Source organism: Drosophila subpulchrella, chromosome 2L (genome assembly GCF_014743375.2).
Source record: "Drosophila subpulchrella strain 33 F10 #4 breed RU33 chromosome 2L, RU_Dsub_v1.1 Primary Assembly, whole genome shotgun sequence".
NCBI classification, from domain to species: domain Eukaryota; kingdom Metazoa; phylum Arthropoda; class Insecta; order Diptera; family Drosophilidae; genus Drosophila; species Drosophila subpulchrella.
In genome coordinates this window covers 488,191-511,707 of record NC_050610.1, presented here as the reverse complement: position 1 = coordinate 511,707, position 23,517 = coordinate 488,191, and the positions used below count along the sequence as shown (strand labels likewise).

Below are 23,517 nucleotides of genomic sequence, written 5' to 3'. Positions count from 1 at the left end.
GCTATCCTCACACTTGAGCTAATTTTCCAATTAGTTGGAGCTGCGGGCCGCTTTATTCAATTGCGATGCTCATTATATCTTATTGTTTAACGCAGGAGAATCGCGACGCCGAGTATCCCACAGATACAGGAAAGCGAGCACAGCACTCTGCCAATGTGGACACATTTCACTTAAAGTTGTCGCCGCTAAATGAAGTGTAAATAGTAAATTGCAGTCAAACATTACGAATACCATGATCATCATTATTGCGATCGTCATCATTGCATTGCATTCATATGTGGCAGTCAGCCGACAACGAGTGATCATGATCATGAGGCCGATGACGAACAGCACATGCAAATCACATGTGTATTCCATGGATACGAAGAGCTTGGTGTATTCTTCGGTGTGTCGTCTCTATAAAAATGTATGCAAATAAAATAATAAGTTTCGCACAGAATTCACTTAACGAAGCACCAGAAGATCGAGCGAAGGAAAACACAAAATAGCAGCTTGGCTTGGCTAATTTTCATAATTCCCTGGAAATTGCAAACCACCAAGGGTCGCCACATGTGGCCGGGAAAAGCGACAGCCATCAGCTCGAACATGACATGCATTTTATTTCAATTATATCTCTTTCCCTGTTGTTTTCCACTCTTGCTGCTGTTTTTCTCTTACAAATATACATACATTGTTTTCATCACAACCACACCCCAGGAAATATATCTCTCGGATAGCAACTGCTGGAGTTGCTGGATTCGTATTCGAATTCCCGATTGTGGGGACAACAATTGTGTGTGCGGCTGTGATTCATTCGCATTGGATGGAATAAAATAAGTTGAGCGCTTTACTCAAACCAAAACATATGCGTCATGTCCTGATCGCTCGGTTTACATACAGTCTCACAGATTACAAATGGGTTTTGTAAACATATTTTGTAATTGTACTTAATGCAATCTATCAACTTCATTTTAAGGGATCATCCAGATGATGTTTGGATTCTTTGGTGAGGACAACGTGAACATAGGTCTTAACAAGGTACAGATGTAATAACTATTTATACCCGTTACTCGTAGAGTAAAAGGGTATACTAGATTCGTCGGAAAGTATGTAACAGGCAGAAGGAAGCGTTTCCGACCCCATAAAGTATATATATTCTTGATCAGGATCACTAGCCGAGTCGATCTAGCCATGTCCGTCTGTCCGTCTGTCCGTCTGTCCGTCTGTCCGTCCGTCCGTCTGTCCGTCTGTCCGTCTGTCCGTATGAACGCTGAGATCTCGGAAACTATAAGAGCTACAATACTGGGATTAGGCATGCAGATTCCTGAGATTCCTGCGCAGCGCAAGTTTGTTTCAGAAGAGTGCCACGCCCACTCTAACGCCCACAAACCGCCCAAAACTGTGGCTCCTACAGTTTTGATGCTAGAACAAAAATTTTAACTGAAATGTGTTTTTCTCATCAATACCTACCGATTGGCTTAAAAAAAACTTTGCCACGCCCACTCTAACGCCCACAAACCGCCCAAATCTGTGGCGCCCACAATTTTCATGCTAGATACAAAATTTTAACTGAAGTGTATTGGTCTCGTCAATACCTATCGATTGATTAAAAAAAAACTTTGCCACGCCCACTCTAACGCCCACAACGCTTAAATCTGTCTACCGCCGGTTGGTGGCGCATTTGCTGCTTGCATATCTCCATTTTCCTTTGGTCCCTTTAGCTGAGTAACGGGTATCTGATAGTCGAGGTACTCGACTATAGCGTTCTTCCTTGTTTTTGTCTATTTTCTTAAATTTGGTTTCTTTTTAAATTTCAAACAATATATCCCTTGAGATTCCGCAATTTTTTGTTTATAAAACTTTCTGTCATAAAAATTACCGTTTATAAGTAATTGAGCGAAAAAAAGTGCAACCCGGTTAAGTTCATTATGAAATATATTTCTGCTTCCCTTGACTGCCCAAAACTATGCGTCATCAGCTTGATGGCACAAAATTCGTATAAGATATTTTTTAAGTAAAAGAAAAACATTTACAAGTTTGTTATCGACTTAAAATTTGTTGATTTGATTTGATTTTTGATGCGTAACTACACATATTTTATTTAAACTCCTAGAAAAAATGTGTCTATAATTAAATACGGGGTACAGTAACCAAGTAAAAGTGGCCTTGATAACGGAAATATATATATTGATTTTGGTGCTATTAGAATAGCTCATATATGAGTATTACCTAATTGATTTTTAAAACAAAAACATCTGATATAAAATCAAAACACCTCTAAACGAGGTGAGGGCCGTGGCGATCTCACCTTCAACTAACATAAGTTCTGATATCAAATTTTGTGACGAAAAATGCCTGTGAATTCGACTAAATAAATACACTTTCTAAAACGTATTTATTCGGCACGCTGCAACAGAATATGATTAAAAGCTTAAATATTTTGCTGAGTCGGGCGGAATAAAAACATTTTAAAAAGTGTATTTATTGAATTTACAAGCATTTTTCGTCACAAAATTGATATTAAAACGTTTGGTAAGTTAAAGGTGTCACAACCGCTTATCTCTATAACCGGTGTTTTTATACCCGTTACCCGTAGAGTAAAAGGGTATTCTAGATTCGTCGGATCAGGATTCTTGATAAGGATCACTAGCTGAGACGATCTAGCCATGTCCGTCTGTCCGTCTGTCTGTCTGTCCGGATAAACGCTGAGATCTCGGAAACTATAAGAGCTAGGCTATTAAGATTTGGCATTCCGATTCCTGAGCTTCTTACGCAGCGCAAGTTTATTTCAACAGCGTGCCACGCCCGCTTTTACGCCCACAAACCTCGCAAAACTGTGGCTCCTACAGTTTTGATGCTAGAGTAAAAATTTTAACTGAAAGGAATTGTTCTCATCACTACCCATCGATTGACCCAAAAAAAGTTTGCCACTTTAACGCCCACAAATCGCCCACAAACTTCAAAAAATCGTAAATATGAACGCGGATATCTCGGAATCTATGAAAGATAAAGAATTGGGATCTCAGCGCAAGTTTGTTACGCGAATATGCCACGCCCACTCTAACGCCCACAAGCCGCCCAAACCTGTGGCGCTTACAATTTTCATGCTAGGTAAAAAATTTTAACTGAAATGTATTGGTCTCGTAAATACCTATCGATTGACCCAAAAAAAAGTTTGCCACGCCCACTCTAACGCCCATAACGCTTAAGTCTGTCTACCGCCGGTAGGTGGCGCATTTCAATCTCGCTTTGCTGCTTGCATATCTCCATTTCCATTTCGACTATAGCGTTCTTCCTTGTTTTTTGATTATAAATATCTATCTTCATGCCAAAAATTGTCAAAATTGGACAATCCATTAGCTTAGCTGAGTAACGGGCATTTTTTGTATATCCCCCACTGATGCAATTTATAAAGTTTTATCACTGATTTACAATAATATCTGAGGCATTGATTTGTTGACAAACATAAAAATGTAGCTGCAGAAATTCGATCTTTGGTGTGTATCACAACCATTTTTATTCAATCAAAGTTTCCTGCATATAGCAGTTTGCCAACTCAACCCTTTTGTTGCCGCCAGAATAGCCCCATCATAATTATATCAAGTTTCCGCAAAGCCGATGTTGACGATGTTCCACGATGACGCCAATCAGGCGGCGTTCGAAATCGAATGGAATGAAACAAAGTGCACCATGAGTGGGCAACTGGGGCTGGCGTATTGCTCCGTTTCGTCACAGAAATTCCGCCGTATAAAGTACGGCTGGCGACGTCCAGCTGACTGCGACTGTGCATGCGATGGTGTTGTATGACTGCAAATTTTATTCAATTGAATCAGAAGTGTCAATCAGCGCAGAGGCCCAAAGAAACCGAAAAACAAAACAACTCATTTGAAGAGCTACTGTCACCGGGTTTCAACCAGTATCATTGTAAACTCGGAATTTTCCGACTGCTTTTCCGAATATCACCGATAGGCGAGAGAGAAGCGAGTGCCTTGAACGGCTTAGCTTACGGCGCTTACTAATCGACTCAGTCTAGTCGACTATATCATCAGAAACAAAAACGACCTATTATAAAGCCCCACTACATACACATACTTTCTGCGCCTCTATCTGTATCTCTTTCTAACGCTCTTTGAGGCGATGAGACTGCAGCTCCGGCTTCGATAAGCGACCACGGAGACTCCAGACCGACTGTTTGTCGAACTGAAAGTGAAGTGATTTACAAATAAACACATTTTACATACATAGAGGTAAAGAGCTCTTGAAGTTTTAAGCTCACCAAGGAGTATTAGAAGATATTAAATGCATTAGAATATATTAAATTTATTATTTGACTTAAAAACAGTGAGAGAGAGCTTTCAACACAATCTATACATGTCAGAAAATGTCACTAAAATGCAATCTTTAATCTTTTCTACAATAAAAACAATCACCATTATATATATATATAAATAATATTTAATTTACTTGATTTATTAAATACAGGGCAAGTTGACTTCTACAAAAAAAAACTGATAGGATTTGATGATCATTTTGATGATACTGTATGTTTCAATGATATGTAATTATACCCGTTACTCGTAGAGTAAAAAGGTATACTAGATTCGTCGGAAAGTATGTAACAGGCAGAAAGAAGCGTTTCCGACCCCATAAAATATATATATTCTGGATCAGGATCACTAGCCGAGTCGATCTTGCCATGTCCGTCTGTCCGTCTGTTTGTCTGCCCGGATGAACGCTGAGATCTCGGAAACTATAAGAGCTAGGCTATTGAGATTTGGCATTCAGATTCCTGAGCTTCTTACGCAGCGCAAGTTTATTTCAACAGCGTGCCACGCCCACTTTTACGCCCAAAACTGTGGCTCCTACAGTTTTGATGCTAGAATAAAGGTTTTTGCTGAAATATATTGTTCTCATCAATACCTATCGATTGACCCAAAAAAACAACAACGCCCACTTTATAGCCCACAAACCGCCCCCAAACTTCAAAAAATCGTAAGTATGAACGTGGATATCTCGGAAACTATTAAAGATAGAGAATTGGGATCTCAGATCTAGACTCCGTAGCCTTGTACGCAGCGCAAGTTTGTTATGCGAATATGCCACGCCCACTCTAACGCCCACAAACCGCCCAAGACTGTGGCGCCCACAATTTTTATGCTAAATACAAAATTTTAACTGAAATGTATTGGTCTCGTCAATACCTATCGATTGATCCAAAAAAATGTTGCCACGCCCACTCTAACGCCCATAACGCTTAAATCTGTCTACCGCCGGTAGGTGGCGCATTTCAATCACGTTTTTCTGCTTGCATATCTTCATTTCCCTTTGGTCCCTTTAACTGAGTAACGGGTATCTGATAGTCGAGGTACTCGACTACAGCGTTCTTGTTTTAATATGTCCTGTTTATATTTGCAAGAGTTTTAAATATTGCTGTCTCTTATTCTCACTCTAAATATTAGAAAAATTGCCTTAAAAACGAGATCACTCTTAAGTTTTTCCTATTTCAAGAAAGGCAAGCACTGAATAAATGTAAAATCGCCACAGAAAATAATTTTTAGAGTTATTTCTTTTTTAATTCCAAAATTTTCTATAACTTACGTTGAATTTTTTCGAGCAGATAATATCAATACTTTCTTAGGTTTAGGTCAAAATCACCATCTGGTGCAACAAAAAGTTATCTAAAATCGCCCATAGAACTAGAAAATGGCCCATAAAATTAGAAATTCGGTGGCCTAGCGGTATAATGCGTGGATGGCGTGAGTTTGAGCACACGAAGAATCAACACTTATATTTCATTTTAGTGCAAGTTTTTAAAATTGTATCTTTAAACATTTTTGTGTGCAAAAACAAAATTTTAGCACACGTTAAAAAAATAATCAAAAAAATATTGTATTATAAACTTAAATTTTTTTAAGCAAATAAACATCATACTTTCTTTTTAGTAAGAACAAAACTTGGACCACAACAAAGTAAGATATAAACCGTTTTTGCGCGTCGCTCTCGACTTCAAATCGAGAGGCAGGTGTTTGATTCTCGCAGCGACCAAGAAGAGTTTCTAAAAAAAAGTTTGTTTAATTTTTATGTTTATTTCTGTTAGTCACTTTAATAATTATTTTCAGTTCTTATTATTCTAATTAGCAATTCAACAAGATGCGTTGAGCTGAGCGTCCTAAAAATACCTTGTCTTCCTCACCCTCTCAAACTATGGTACAAAGGCACACTTAGTCGAATGATTTTAAAAGATCCTAGGGAAAGTTCAGCAATTCCTTGAAAATGTCCAAATACGATTCTTTTTATAAAAATCTGTTTTAATTTTTATACCCTCGCAGTGAAGGAGACGTTTCCGACCCCATAAAGTGTATATATTCTTGATCAGCATGACTAGACGAGTCGATCTAGCCATGTCTGTCTGTCCGTCCGTTTCTACGCAAACTAGTCTCTCAGTTTTAAAGCTATCGGGCTGAAACTTTACCAAAAGTCGTATATGTTTTGCAGGTAGTATATAAGTCGGAACCAGCCGGATCAGACAACTTATCTTATAGCTCCCATAGGAATAATCGGGAAAATTTTTTTTTTTAATTATATCTTTGGTGTTTTTATACCCTTGCAGAGGGTATATTGATTTCAGTCAGAAGTTTGCAACGCAGTGAAGGAGACGTTTCCGACCCCATAAAGTATATATATTCTTGATCAGCATGACTAGACGAGTCGATCTAGCCATGTCCGTCTGTCCGTCTGTCCGTCCGTTTCTACGCAAACTAGTCTCTCAGTTTTAAGAGCTAGGCTATTAAGATTTGGCATTCAGATTCCTGAGCTTCTTACGCAGCGCAAGTTTATTTCAACAGCGTGCCACGCCCACTTTTACGCCCACAAACCGCCCAAAACTGTGGCTCCTACAGTTTTGATGCTAGAGTAAAAATTTTAACTGAAAGGAATTGTTCTCATCAATACCTATCGATTGACCCAAACAAGTTTGCCAAGTCCACTTTAACGCCCAAAAACTTCAAAAAATCGTACCTTTAAAACAAACAAAAAATACCATAAACTCAAGGAAAGTTGTCGTTAACTTATAACACTTATTTTTATTATTATCTCCATAACTTCAAGAAATATCGCCGTTGATTTTAACATTTGTGTCTCATTTTAAAGGCAGTTTACCTTTATAAACAAAATAATCGGCCTAGATTTAAGAGAAATCGACCCAAATGTAAGACAAATACATGTCTATTTAGAAAATTGTTTCCTTATTTAGTTACCCAACCGCCGTTGACCCCGCAATTTGCTTCTACCCTCTTTCCTAGATAATCAGTAAAATTTTTAGACACGTGGATTTCTTTTTTCGTAAATAGGTGAAACAAAATACTCTTCTTTATAATTCCGATAATGTCCGCAAATGGTTTATTTAATAAAATTAATTAATATTATTTTATTTTGTTTTCCTTTGCTTGCTACAAAAAAGTATTTATTCTGTCTTAATATATTATTATGATCCGAATGTTTTGTACCACCTTTTCTTATCTATCGCAACTCAAGATCTTTTTTCGGAGCGCTCAGCTTTCGGTAATCCTCGAGCGGTGAAAAAATAAGCAATAAAAACTATTTATTAAATGAAAGCTCAAAAACACATTTAGCCCCAAACACATAAACCAAGATATGGTTATATTATGTGTGCCATTAAACAATTTGAATTATATACTCGGGCGTTGTTTACTTGTGTGAGTGAAATCCGCTTAATCTAGCCTGATAAGACCGGCCGTAGTAGCCCCGTCGATCTTCTGCGCATGTCCCCGAATCGAGGCGATCGAAGGCGATCCAAGCCGACCCGAGCGATCCGATCCGAACTGTTAACAATTTTGCCAAGACGGCTGTTGCAATAATAATATTAATCACAGTGCGAGCAACAACAGTCTGAATAGCTAGAATAGCCACTGTCGTAGTAATAATATTTATTAAAGTTTTTGACGATCGTTGGGCTCGGTCAGCTTCGAGCCAGCCGAGCGATCCAAAGCTTTCGTTGTCGCTTCGTCGGCGCCGTCGGTTTCTATATCTACAACAAATAATATTAAGACAGTTAGTACGTGTTGAGAACATTATTTGAGGTTTAGTCAGTGTTTTGCACTAGGCGGTAATAATACAGACCGCCGAGAGGCGCCGCAGGCTCACACCCTTTTACTCACATAAAAAAAAACAAGCCGGCTTGAAAACACTACTTGCCACTGAAAAAGAATCACCTGTGCGCCAATTCTGATAAAAATAAAGGATTCCCCCGCCGAAACTGTGATATTTTGAATCATTTCGCTTACCTTCCAATTCGCATTTATTTATTTATCGTAATCATATGTAAATATATACATACATATATTGTATCGAACCAATTGCCGACGGTTCTTTTCGCTTCGGGTTTTTAGCGGTGCTGTGTTTTTCACTGCTCCTTAACTTCCATCGCTTCAGCTATTTTCGGTTTTAATTTGTGTAAATATTTAACTTTACTTAAGTGTGTTTCTGGCCCCTCACCTTAGCTGGCTTCGAAAAAAAACAGCAAAAACAGCCAGAGAATTATATGCAAAAAAATGTACACCAACAATAACAACAAAGTCGGCAGCAGCGACAAAAGCAGCAACCGTTTGTGAAAACTCAATTTGTCAAAGAGTGTGAAGGATTTTTAAATATTTACCCGATTTTGCCACAATCGCAAGCCCCTCGCCTACGGTTTTCATAATAAAGTACCAGGAACTAGGCAGTCGTCTTCCCCACTTTTGAGAAATCAATTGCTACCAACCGGATCGGTTTTATATACATATATTATTTAAAAACGTGAACTATCAGCAGAGATTAACGCAATCTAAATGTATGCCTCAATGTTGCCCAGCTTGCTAAATATGAAAACGGAGAATCTAACTAATTCAAGCTATGACGATGCTTTCCTTCTGGAAGAAAATCTTTTGCACATTATGGGTGAGTAAAAAACGATACAAGGATAATTATTTTAAATGAAGAAGAAGGGCATGAAAGATGTACTACATTCTTGGTATTCATACTAGAAGGATTAGCATTCAAATAATTTCAATAGAAGCAGACAAAATATTGCCAGCTAAAAATGAATACAAGCATTTGATTATTAGCACACATTATATGTCTAAATATTTATTTTTGACATTTTGGGCGACTTAAAGCTAGGGACTAGAATGTACGAGTAAGTTTTGAAAAACTTTCTGGTCCTTATTGAAAATATTTATAACTTTATTTTTATATATCCCAATAAAAATTTTACTATTTAATTGATAATTTGGTATTTATGTTAACTGCGCATTTATAATTTAACTTTAAACGATTATTAATGTGACTGCTACTATGACCAATAGAAATTTGACCATTCAATTAATAATTTGGTAATGATGTTAAGTGTGCTTTTATAATTTAACTATGTACGGTTATTAATCTGACTGTTTCATTCAGATAAACATAAAAAATAAAGACTATTAAATTTAATTTTTTCAAGTATTTTACTTTTTAAAACAATATTTATTAGCCCAAAACATAAAGCAACAAAAATACTTGCTTTTTTTTCAGTAGTAACGTATTTACTTTTCGATTTTTTAGAAATGTCAATTTTATTGACATGCTTGCTAATAAATTTCTTAATGGTCTTCTTCATATTTTAAGTCCATCACAACTTATGGACATTTAAGTAATCTGTCCAAATCTATTCACAACAAATTGTATGTACATATGTGGTTAACAGGCTTTAAAAATCACAAGAAAAAATATGAGCCTTCTTTTTTCCCCGAATTTTTAAGATACTAAAAACCGTTGTAGGTCAAAGGATGGACTTTGTAGAATTTTTTTTCTAGAATTCTAAAATGTAGTAAATATAAATAAATATCTAGGTTTAAAAAAATGAAACCTTTTTTGTATTTTAATACTTTTGCAGAGTGTGTTATGATTTAAGTCAGAAGTTTGCAACGCAGTGAAGGAGATGTTTCCGACCGCATAAAGTATATATATTCTTCATTAGGATGACTAGCCGAGTCGATCTAGCCATTTCATACTTTCCGACGAATCTAGTATGTCCCCTAACTTTACGAGTAACGGGTATAATTATAGCTTCGGTGTTTTTTGACATTAGCTTCTACTCTTAGGAATATCATTCTTTTAATATTTTAAAATTTCGAATAAAATTTAAAACAAATCGGTCGACTTCATTATATAGCTGCCATAGGAACGATCGGATAACTAATGTCAAAATAATACATAGACCGTTATATATCGTTATCGGTAAACATATGGTACTTTATCAAAGACATTATGTAATTAGTTTTTAGTTTTCTCAAAATCGGAAAGCTCTGTACGTACAATTCTCTTACGGGACGACCTGCAAGGGTATAGAAATTTCAGCGTGCCGAAGTTAGTTTCCTTTCATTGCTTTTGAATTTTTCTGAAATAATGATAAAATTCTATATACCGGAGTATAAGAGAATATCATCAAAAATAACGAAGCCATAATTATTTTCCTACTATCTCCCATTATTTATCCTATCGTTCGTATAGCAGCTAAATGACCAAAAAGGGATTTACCGCCGTCAAAATAAAGGGACACAAATTTGGTGGTGTTACTGTTGAAATAATCCCAAAATATTATTTTTGCAATTCTTTTCAAAAGGAGAATCGGATTTTAACAATGAGGTGTCCTATATCGTCACTACATGAACTGCCGTCCACAGTGATACTACTTTATGGATTAAACAGATTTGGGCGATAAAAGATAACCCAAAAACAATGAGGCTAAAGCGTTGTTGGTAGTTCATTTAAAATGCGCAGTTTTTGTAATAATCTACAGTAATAAATAACACTCTAACATTTAAATAGGTTTTATTAGAAATACAGCAATCTCAAATTTCATCGAGTCATGCTGAGAAAGGCATCTCCAAAAATGTATACCATGTATGTTTGTACGTTCATCTAGGAATTACTAAATATTAAATTAGATTTTAAAATAAATATATATGCTTATATTAACAAGATAATAATACTACTGAGTGGGTATCTATTAGCTCGGACTGGCCACCTCTGCTAATTGTTTTGTCCCCAAAGTTAAACGCGTCTGATAAGATACACTTAATTGCGTCCATGACAACATCGCACGTAAACCATTCAAAGCCAAAATCAGGCGACACAGTTCTTTCAGATCATTCCTCACTATGTGCCCATCGATTTGCGATTTGTGAAGCTGAACAAGCAATTGCACAGTAATTCGTTGCCCCATACCGATATGTGTTTTATCTCTGCCTATTTATATCTGCCATTAGATAAGTGGACTCCATCTTGTGCAAGCCATCCATAGGGGGTAGAGGATTTATTGTGGCATTCTGAACTCATTATCACATAGAACAGTACCATAAAAAACTCTATGGCAATGCTTATCAGCGATTATGATTCTCTGCCCGTGTGCATCAAAGCCGATAAGATTCCATAAGCAGCCAAGAAAAAGAGAAAGTCACAAACAGACAAAGGCAAATACCATTTACATTTTTAGTTGGTATTCTTAACGAACTCTCGAGAAAGATTCTAAAACTGATCCTTCTTAAAGCTGAAGTATATAGTAATAATTAAAAAATATTATATTTCTTATTGATGTTTGGAAGCACCATTGTTATACTTGTAACTCGTGAAGTACAAGGTAGAAGGTATATATATCCTTGTAAAGTATATGTATTCTTGATCGGCCATGTCGATCTAGCCATGCCACAAACGATGCAAATCGGACGCTTCATTAAGGGGGTATTCTAGTCTAGAAATTTGAAAAAATCGAAAATTTTTTTTTTTCATAATTCGATAGTTTAGATATTCAAAAATATCTCCCTAAACGGATTTTTCAAAATTCAAATTATTTTTAAAATTATGGCTGATTAAGAGAATGTAAGTTATACGTGCTATTCTATCAGTTACACTGCCTGAAATTTAACGTAAAACTTTAAACGCGTTTTTCTCCAAACTACTTTTTCTGATACGGTAGCCATAATATTTCAAGTTCTAATCAGCCGATTTACTTAAAATTTGGCATGAATATTCTTTTAATATCTCTCTATCGCATGAACCAACAAAAAATAAGAATTTAAAATTTGTAATATTTTTAAAAAATTCGATAAAATTAAAAAAATAGTAAAAAATTCGAACTTTTTTTTAAGTGCCCGCCATTTTATGATAAAAAAATTTTTTTTTAGTTTTGCTGGTTCATGACATAGCGACGTTCGTACTGATTAGGAATCTTTTTTTTTTTTATTTTTAAGTTGACCACAAGGGTAGAAATCATGGCGACGAGGACACGGCCTTTTTTTTCCCCCCTCTACTTCAAGGACGCATAACTCGATGAAAAAAAAGTTTTTTTTTTAAATTTTATTTTATGTACTCTTCTAAGTTAAATAAACAAATGATAAAAAACCCGACAGTAAAAGTATCAGTTGTTTAGTTTTAATTAATTGTTAAAAAAGGCTCGAAACTAGAGCCTGTAGACTAGAATACCCCCTTAAGAAGTTGTAACGAAACAATACTAAATAATTAGGAAATTCAATAGAGTGATGGAGATATATTCATGCATATTGTGAGATTTTAGCAACACGCCACCTATGTCTCACGCCATATGGCGTTTTAGTGAAATTTTGTAAACAGCCGATAAGAGTAAACGATAGGTGGCGCTTTAGCTGAGTAACAGTCTAGGCCGTCGACTAGAGCGATATCTCATCTTCTTTTTAGGTTTTAAACAAATGTATGCAGTTATTATGCGAACTTCAACTTGAGATTAAAAACATTAAAATATGTGATTTTTTTATTTTATTATTGGCCGCGAGGTTTCGGAAGAGTAGAGTGCGATGTGATTATCAAGCTAATTAGAGAACCAGCCTAAAATGACTCAGCCAACTCCTATGATATCTTCGCACACGACTGGTTGGGTTAATTACACAGGTCGACCAAATCCGTATTTTTTCGTGGCCCAAGACTAAACGCTATAAAATATGAAAGAATTTTACCCATGGACCCCAAACTTGGATATTTTCCATCACTTCACAGATCTAAGAAAATCATAGTCAAAGAAACAAGTTTTCGTAGCCCCGGACAAGAATGTAGCAGAAATGTTACTTTCAACCTTTGACTTCAAGAGTAAACAACCATAATTTTGATGGGACCTCTGCTTTTTTAGTTAAAGTGCATTTTACTAGTTTATTTTTGTCACTTTTTTCATATATTAAAGCCCACAAAAAAAGCGATAAGCAGTAGGTAACCTCAACAAAAGCAGTGATCACAAGAAAAACTACTTCAAATACTACTATAGAAGCGATTTTTACTTAATTTCTTGCAATTATATAGCTACCTTATTGAACTAATCACTAGTTCTTCAATGACAGTGATCTAACCGGAAATACAAGCCGTTTTATATATGTACATGCATATGTAAGACAAAAGGCCCCTCGAGATTTACATCTACAAAATCCCGCTGTTATCGTTAAGCACTGTCAAAAAGCTGAATTTGAGTCAGATTGAGTGCAGACACTTAAAAAAAAGAAGATAAGCTAAAAATCGAATGTTTTATTTTGGTTATTAACTTAAATATTTAACAGTGTTGAATAATATTTATTTGACAGTACCTTAAGGTATGCTGATTTAATGTGATTCACACAATAACAGTTGATAAGTTGATAACTAGTTGATTCTTAATGTGTAACAGAATTCCCTTATGAACTAGAGAGACATCCGCCAAAAAGGAGAAAAAAGAAATCCCAGAAAAGGCTACAAGCAGACTTTCATTCTATCCAGAAGAAATAAGGAAAAAACTAGGAAAATAGCAAGCGGGTTGAGTCAAATTTTTGGCATCAGTTTTGTAATGATGTAAACTTTTTTGGGGTAGGTTACGTTCACAGCGCAATTTGTGTTGGGTCATGCTGACCAGCTGCATTATCGGTTTAATACAACCCATTCAGAAAAGTGCTAATAAAAGCTTCGTTTGGGGATTTTTAATCACTGCTTTCACACGCCCTCAGTCACTGTTTGAGTCACCGTGACTTGCAGTTAGCTTGGCGCTGGAAGGCAGACTTCGCTAATTAATGTTAAAATAGAATGCGTAGTCTTTGGCGCCTGTCGCATCTGAAAATAGGGAATAGGGCAGTAGGGAATGATCCAGACAAAATAAGAAACTGATTAAATCAAAGACGTTTAAGTTGTTAAGCTATGGGTGAACTAATCGAGCGCTTGGCGCAGTCAAGTTCTAAATGTCATGATACGCGGTTCAAGGCGAGGATTGCTTTAATTGCTGTCGGCTATTTGCTATTTGGAGATACAAATGTATCTGAAACACGTTAGCGCCCAATTAAGAGGCCAGACGGACACGGCGACCATAACAAACATAGTTAATGGAAATTACACTTGACTCGATTCTGAGTACCAGTCGAGAAGTTTTACTTTCAGCAGCAGGTCTGGAGATACATTTACAGAGATACAATAGTTTCAGCTGACGTTTTGCTGTTTGATTGGTCCGTGTGCTGCTTGCCGCTTTGCCTTTTGGTTAATAACAATTTAATTGAGACGTTTTTAGTATTTTAATTATAGACAATATGAGCGCAATTATTAGTCATAAAAATAATGATAATGCCAATAAAAAAGTTGAATCTTACGAGACGCCGTCGCTTTTAATTGGATCAGGTCAACGAAGGGAAATCTGAGAAGCAGACTAAATACGATTATTAGAAACTCTTTTTAGTTTTTCAATTGCCAAATTAGCCCAACTTAAACCTATGATAGCATTCGGTTAGCTGGAAAATCCCCAAAACGTTAACTGCATTTATATTTTCCTTGCAAATATGTCCAAAGTATTTCACAACCGCATGAGTGCATTTCCAGTTTTAATAATCCACTCCCTTAAACACAGAGGTAAAAACTGGTGTAATTATTTTATGAAGGTAGAAAAATATAAAGGAACAACTTTGAATAAAACTTATTTATTTATTTTTAGAAGTGGTAGTTAAAGTCGGAAATATTTTTTGTGAATCGTTTTTAAATATAAATTCATATACATATATTAAGCAATATATCGAGATTTTGCGCAGTGTGGCATTATCATTGATAAACCAATATTTGCACTCAATTGACAACCGACTTTGTAGATTTTCGCACAAATAATGGAAACTTGGATATTTCTAATGTCCGTAGTAAACATCCGTGGGGAGTCCATCCCAAGTTAATGGCGAAGGAGTCGTTCCCCAAGTTCGCGGTTAGGTGCGAATGTAATCTTAGAGAGATCACCACGGGAATTCCTGGCGATGATCTCAACGTTTGTGTTGAGGCTTATACTTGCAGTGACTTCACAGATATTTCCACCCCCAAGTGTTTATTCCATCCAAACTCTGACTCCCAATTTCCACCCTGTTTTCCCAATATGATGCAATGCTTAAGTTGGGTTTTTGGCTTTCCGGTTATGCCCGTTCGATATTTATGGTAGATTGTTTGTCGAATACGGAATTTAATTGCACTTTGCAAATAGTGGAAACAACCTTTTCACGGCTGGGTCAAAATCATTAACTAAAATTACAGGAGGAGACGAAGACAATCACGTAGATTTCATTTGTTTCCCCGTAACTACAAGTGCAATTAAGTCGCGTAAAAACTAAAATCTTGCAAGTTCAAGGATCTTTTGGAACCCCGACAATTATTTTAAAGGGATAGAATAGACAACCTTTAAAGTTGCATAATTTCTGGGCGTTGTCATGTGTTTAGATCGTGGGTGGGTGCATGCAGCTGCGCAAGTTACTGATAATGTTATATGTACCCTTCCTATAGGTTTGTTTTCCAAGCCCGCTTTACGCATGTTTGTTGACTTTGATCTGTGATATTCACTTTAAATTAAAACGAACTGACGACGGAACAGAGCTAGATTTATTTGCCTGATGCTGCTCATCGTGAATTCTTACACTTTATAGGGTGAAAGTGTTGCCAATCCTAGTTGCAAACTTCTGACGGGATAATACCCTTTTTAAGGGTAAAGTAACTATAATAATAAGACATCGAACATACTACTTTAGCAGAGGGTATAATGATTTCAGGCAGAAGTTTGCAACGCAGTGAAGGAAACTTTTCCGATAGATTATTGATCACCACCACTAGACGAGTCGACCTAGCCATGTCCGCCTGTCCGTTTCTACCAACCTAGTCTCTTAGTTTTAAAACTATCGGGATGAAACCTTCCGAAAAGTCTTATTTATATTGCAGGAACGAGCCGGATCGGACAACTATATCCTACAGCTCCCATAGCAATCAAAAAAATATTTTTTATAATATGTTTACAAATTATAGCTTCGTTGTTTTTGACATATTAACTATTACTCTTGGGACTATCATTCTTCTAATATTTTAAAATTTCGAATAAATTGTAAATCAAAACGGACGACGGACCTTCCTTTCTTGCTTTGATTTATTTTTGCTGATAATACGATATGAAAATTTCTGCTCTAATAACTCAAAAATCATGTTTCATGAAACACTTCATAAAAAATGTGCGATACAGGAAATACAAAAAATCATAATCGAAAAAATTACAAAAAAGCTCTCAAATGAAAATGAAATACAGGAATTGTACATGAGAAGCCCAAATATACCTTAAAGTTGTATTTCTAAATAATATAATTTTTATAATAATATACATTTAAATATAGAATGTTAGACTTGTTAACCCCCATACCCTTTGGCTTTTTAAGTGCAGAGTATGCTGGGAATAAGGAATTGGAATATCAACAGCAGTCCACTGATAACCCGCTGATTCATTTTTAATTTCCCCCCTACCTTCGATTTATTTTCAATTTCTGCTTATTGCTCTTGTCGCATGTGAACACCGTGTGTGCAGCTATTGTTTTGGATTCGGTTTCGATTTGCAGTGTTTCCATTTTCCTTGCCTATTTCAAATTGATCATACATGTGTGCTATCAGCGGCGGTTGGGAGCTTCGCTGCCATTAGGCACGTTATTGATTCTCTGCCGCGGCGCAGAGACGACGATAAGAGACTATATAAAGCTCGATTGGGGGCTATAAATGTGTGTGCGGCCAGATGGGGTTAAGGGGCTTTAAAAGTATACACTTATGTGAGCTAATGCTAGTTGTTCACATTGCTGATGAAACAAAATAATAATTAAGGTCTTTGCTAAATTGCTCAGGTCTATCGTACATATTCTATAATCTGTGTAAGCTTATTCAAGATTTTTCTGATAAGCTTTTTTACCCAACAAACTGTATATATGTACACTGGTCGGCATATGTATTTTGACAAAACAAAAGTTAAGTATACTCATAACTTGAATTTACTTCTTGTAAACTATAGGCATCAATGGAAAGGTAATTTCAATGCCGTTTGAATGATACAATGCATTTCTTTACCCATTCAGTATTTATTGAAAAGGACGAATTTGTGTAAATCAACTTTTAAATTTTTTTTAAAAACTTTTTTCCTCGACTTGAAAACTTAAATTTTTTGATGCAAAAAGTTTCTTCAAACAAAAATAATAGTAACTGCAAAAAGAATTTTTCAAAAATCATTTTCCTTATATTTTTTATGATTTTTTGAAGGTGACAATGTCGGAAAAAATTTGTATGAAAAAGAGAAAAATATGGCTCAAATGCCTGTTTTTAAGCATTTTCAAAAATTCATAAAAAATATAAGAAAAATGATTTTTGAAAAATTCTTTTTGCAGTTACTATTATTTTTGTTTGAAGAAACTTTTTGCATCAAAAAATTTAAGTTTTCAAGTCGAGGAAAAAAGTTTTTAAAAAAAATTTAAAAGTTGATTTACACAAATTCGTCCTTTTCAATAAATACTGAATGGGTAAAGAAATCATTCAAACGGCATTGAAATTACCTTTCCATTGATGCCTATAGTTTACACGAAGTAAGTTCAAATTATGAGTATATTTAACTTTTGTTTTGTCAAAATACTTATGCCGACCACTGTATATATATTCCCAACCAAGTTATGTGAACGATTCTTTCGACCATTCTATATCTATCTATCTATAAAAATAAAGTTTTTCGTTATTTAATAATTCTGTAAAATACAGTTCCAAATTTGTATGACAAAACCTTTAATTTGGCACCTTGACTTTTATTCTTCCACCGAAAATTCCGCAATAAATTTATAAAGATGAAGAACTGAATGCTGCCACGAAAGTGGTCCAAGTTGTTTTTTTACGGATATGTTTAAATAATTTACAATCTGCAATCTATGAAACTTTTCAGTTCTTATGAAATTTCATTTGTTTTCGTGACTAACCGAATAACTGACCATTGCAATACAATTCAAAAGGTTTTAGGCATAAAGGCAGCCGGAAATAAATTTCATTACGCCAATATATTCCTAAATATAACGAGACATATAAATCAATTTACTGATCTAAAAGTTTGTGTTGGTTGCTATACAACTTTGATAATAATATGATATGATAATAATTCCTGTTTTTTCAGAATACTACTTAAGTAATTATACCCGTTACTCGTAGAGTAAAAGGGTATACTAGATTCGTCGGAAAGTATGTAACAGGCAGAAGGAAGCGTTTCCGACCACATAAAGTATATATATTCTTGATCAGGATCACTAGCCGACTCGATCTAGCCATGTCCGTCTGACCGTCTGTCCGTCCGTCCGGATGAACGCTGAGATCTCGGAAACTATCAGCTAGGCTATTGAGATTTAGGGTGCAGATTCCTGAGCTTCTTTGTTTTTTTCAGAAGAGTGCCACGCCCACTCTAACGCCCACAAACCGCCCAAGCCTGTGGCGCCCACAATTTTTATGCTAAATAAAAAATTTAAACTGAAATGTATTGGTCTCGTCAATACCTATCGATTGATCCAAAAAAATGTTGCCACGCCCACTCTAACACCCATAACGTTAAATCTGTCTACCGCTGGTAGGTGGCGCATTTCAATATCGCTTTGCTGCTTGCATATCTCCATTTCCCTTTGGTCCCTTTAGATGAGTAACGGGTATCTGATAGTCGAGGTACTCGACTATAGCGTTCTACTTGTTTTCATATATAAATGCCTTTTTCAAACGTCTGAACAAGTCTGATAGACAACAACATTGCGTCCAAAAATAAATACACATCTTGCATAGCTCGAGCAAAGTTCCCATCCAACTCGTGTTTGTTAGAATAATTATATTGGAATGATGTTATTTCTTATATATGTATAACATATTATTCTACTAAAGATGAGTTTTTTTTAAGAGAGAAGGAACGCGATAGAAAACTTTTAAAAAATATGAATTGGGACAGTTATAAGATTTAAAGGTGCTCTAGAATAATACAATTATTTATTAATTAATGTTGTTATTAAAGGGAGTGGTTTTATTTGTAGTGCTTGATAGTTTATTTTGGTAGATAATAGTTTAGTTAATTAAATACTACACAACACTAAGAGAAATAGAAGAATATGATTTGGTATTGATGTACCAGTCAAAACAAAAATTATCGTTTAGGCGCAAAATACTTGACTCTCTCTATCGGAACCGCTCTCTAGACTTATTTATTTATAAAAACGTTGTTTGGTCGTTTCTTGGGGGCTCGTCGTACGCCGCCCCCAAAAATTGTGTTCGGCACATTAATTAAAGAAATTTAGACCGTACATACATATATATTGAAAGACATTAATATATAAGAAACTGTGTTGGTATTATACGAATCTCAGGTCGCTACACTATTTTTAGATTCTTATCAGGAACGCGAAGTCTATGTATGTACATTAGGGGGACTTTTTTGTATGAAATTTTTAAGATTAACCCCGTTATGTATTCCCTTTTGATATCCTCAATGCATTACATAAAGAAAACAAGGAAGAACGCTATAGTCGAGTATAGTATCAGATACCCGTTACTCAGCTAAAGGGACCAAAGGGAAACGGAGATATGCAAGCAGCAAAGCGAGATTGAAATGCGCCACCTATCGGCGGTAGACAGATTTAAGCGTTCTGGGCGTTAGAGTGGGCGTGCCAAATTTTTTTTTGGGTCAATCGATAGGTATTGACGAGACCAATACAATTCAGTTAAAATTTTGTATCTAGCATGAAATTTGTGGGCGCCACAGGTTTGGGCGGTTTGTGGGCGTTAGAGTGGGCGTGGCATATTTGCGTAACAAACTTGCGCTGCGCTCAAGGCTACGGAATCTAAATCTGAGATCCCAATTCTCTATCCTTGATAGTTTCCGAGATATCCACGTTCATACTTACGATTTTTTGAAGTTTGTGGGCGGTTCGTATGCGTAAAAGAGGGCGTGGCAAATTTTTTTTTATCAATCGATAGGTATTGATAAGAACAATACATTTCAGTAAAAATTTTTATTCTAGCATCAAAACTGTAGGAGCCACAGTTTTGGGGGGCTTGTGGGCGTTAAAGTGGGCTTGGCACTCTACTGAAACAAACTTGCGCTGCGTAAGAAGCTCAGGAATCTGCACACCAAATCTCAATAGCCTAGCTCTCATAGTTTCCGAGATCTCAGCGTTGATCCGGACAGACAGACGGACAGTCGGGCATGGCTAGATCGACTCGGCTAGTGATCCTGATCAAGAATATATATACTTTATGGGGTCGGAAACGCTTCCTTCTGCCTGTTACATACTTTCCGACGAATCTAGTATACCCTTTTACTCTACGAGTAACGGGTATAAATATGATAAATATGGTTTTAGACGGTACGGTGATTTTTAGCTTTCAGAGTTTTCTAAAGTCAAAATCTCTGGAAGCCAAATACTACATAAAAATAATACTCAATACCGAGATAGCCTAAACCACCATTTTAAAGATTCTAACTTTTATATATGTATGCGAATTGCTTTATGGTAACATAGCCCTTAATCTTCAAAAATTTAAAGTACAATCGCTATTTCAGTATGAATACCACATAATTAATTTAAGTCTTCTGTCCACCTTATATAAATAGAGCAGACAAAAAATTGGGGTCCGAGCACGGTCCTTTCCGATTCAGAGACCAAAGCTCTTCGTACTAGGCTATTTCAAGCTGATTCAATTCGTGAAGGTTCTTATTTCCCCTATGCGATCAGAACCAAAAAGTTGACAAGTTAAGAAAAGGAAGAAACATTTTGATGTGTTGTGTTGGTCAATTGTAAAGAAGGTTTGAGGCCTTTGCGCACCGTCTAAACTTTAAAATGCAACTTTAAATGAGCTCATATGACCTTAAAAAGTCCACCCTATTGCACATACTTACACCTTTGATTGCTGTTTTCAGCTCTTTCGTTTTATCAAGAGCCATAAACTACTTGCGCAAAACCACGCATAGAAAATACTTCAAATAATATTTTTTGGCGAATCAAGAATCCGATGTTTTCTAATCTCCGATTACGATTTGCCCACTTCAGCAGGGGGCATCAGAAGCGCCAACAACATTTTTGCAATACTAACGATGACGCAGCTAAAAAAGTGAACTCTAACGATGACTTGACTATATAAAACTTACACCGGGGCCTTTTTTCGCACCCGCGGAATGTGCGAGCGAAACGAAGGTAGTGTGCGACAGGGATAGCGAGTGCGGGGCGAGAAAGTTTTATGCGCGAAATGATAGCAAACGAGTATTATGCTTTTTTATTTACCTTTTGTAATCGTTGGTGTTTCGTCTTGTTTTCTTCGGCTTTGCAAAAACAACAACATTTACTGTGATAAAACAACAAAAGCACACCCATGCGCAGATAGATAAGAACTTTTTGCACCTTAATTATCAGCGCTGTTTTTTTACTCGAACTTCTCTTAGTCGAGTGACGGATCTTATTCCGAGTTAGATTTTCAAGCAGTGACGATAAATGTACATATTTTAGGTTTTCGATCGTAGATCGAATTGTCGGGGTGCCGTGATCAACTATCTGAGAATCTATAAACAAACTGGGCAATTTGCTGTTGAAAAGTCTATTAAAATTGTAAATGTTTGCCAATCAATTAACTGAAAGAGAATTCCCGGGAGATGAAAACTAATAAGTTAAATAGTGGAAAATCTTTCAGAACACACCCATCGCGATTGCTTTGAGATAATCGCATTGTTCGTTCTGCCTTAAAAGCGTTTATTAAAGGAAGTTCTCAGCGAGTTGTGCATACACGTTATTAAAAACCGAAATCTTTCCACGATCTTCATTAAACAATATGAAGGTATACATACATACATCGAATTAAATTAGAGATGTCACCTGAGTACATTAGTTGTACGGCGTAGCCACGTATGGGCAGTGCAAATTTTGTTTATAGCAATTTAACATCAATGACGGTATCTCGACTTATTTTTGTAAAATTCTAAACAGCTAGTAGTTAAATTAAATAACATTCAATGTTCTGTCTCCTCTTTATTCCTTAAAACCCCAGGTCATCGTATTTTATAATATGAATAGAGGAAACAATTTTTTTTAATTAACTTGCATGGATTTGGTATCCATAACTTACAATTGTTCGCTATATTCTTGTGTGTATCGCACTGTATGACCACTTTTATTGTATTTTATTAAAAGTAACTACTATTTGCCGACTTTTCCTCTTCTACGTTTTACTAGTATTTCTGGTTTCTCTCTTTCTCCGTCTCCCCAAATGATTTTCCCATACACACACGATCCCTCATAACGATGCCCAAATTAAAGCCGGCTTTTTTTCTACACATTTCATTTATTTGTTTATTTTTTTCCAGATGAATTTCTGTCTCTGTGGCTGCTTATCATTGTATGTGAGAGCTCCAAGCTTGGTTTTGGGGCCTCGCTCTCTCTCTCTTTGAGAGGAAGAGAGAGCGAGATATGCAAACACAGTTGAATTGATTTAAGCGTCGATTAACGCACACACTGAAAGCGCACCGTGGAAATTAAAATTAAAAATGTTCAAAATAAAAAACGGGGACTTAAGTGGTTGAATCGGCACTTACAATTTTTTAGCTATATAAGACCTTAGATAGTTAGTAACTAAAAAACATTGCATTCAATTAAAATAATTATACATTTTATTTTAGTTTAATTAAAATTTGAGTGAGATAGTTTTATTGCCATTTTTAAATTTACCCCACTGTGCGTTGGCGGAGAGAGAGCGAGAGAGGTGCAGAGACACAGCGATACGCGACTGAAAAGTTTCGAGTCGCATGTTTTTTCATTAATCAGTTGCATTAAAATGGTGCGCAAGTCCGGTAGAGTTAAAATTTCTAGTCGCGAGCGCGCTGCCGTTGGCAACATTCTGTTGCGTGGCAAAGGGGGCAGTGGGCGGGTCGCTGTTGCAGCGGAAGAGCCAACGGCAGCGGGTCGACGTCGACGCAGGCGCGACAGCAGCGCCAGCCGCACTGCCTCCAGCGACGGTGTGTTGTTTTTGTTATTATTATTGTTTATGTCATTTCGGTTTTTGCTATTGCGCGATTTTTGATAGGGGCGCCGAGGAGGTTTGGTTTGTTTTTAACTATTACAAACTGATAAACAAAACAAAAAAGTATTACTTTAAATTCATTTCATGTTTATACACTTTACAGTGAAAATTACAAAAAGTTAC

The 23,517-nt window shown here is 36.1% G+C and overlaps 1 protein-coding gene across 4 annotated transcripts in view; it reads left to right on the top strand.

Annotated features, from left to right (window-relative positions):
• LOC119548791 (transcription factor HNF-4 homolog) overlaps positions 1 to 23,517 on the top strand; it is a 37,263-nt gene that overhangs the window by 9,676 nt on the left and 4,070 nt on the right. The window contains exon 1 of one of the 4 annotated variants that reach the window (XM_037856363.1): positions 8,088 to 8,934. The exons of 2 other annotated variants lie outside the window; for them this stretch is intronic. In XM_037856363.1, the coding sequence (XP_037712291.1) occupies positions 8,826 to 8,934 (109 nt within the window). In that variant the 5' untranslated portion in view covers positions 8,088 to 8,825. Of the gene's footprint in view, positions 1 to 8,087; positions 8,935 to 23,136; positions 23,330 to 23,517 lie in introns of those variants that run through there. One more of the 4 variants, XM_037856367.1, reaches the window with a different exon arrangement.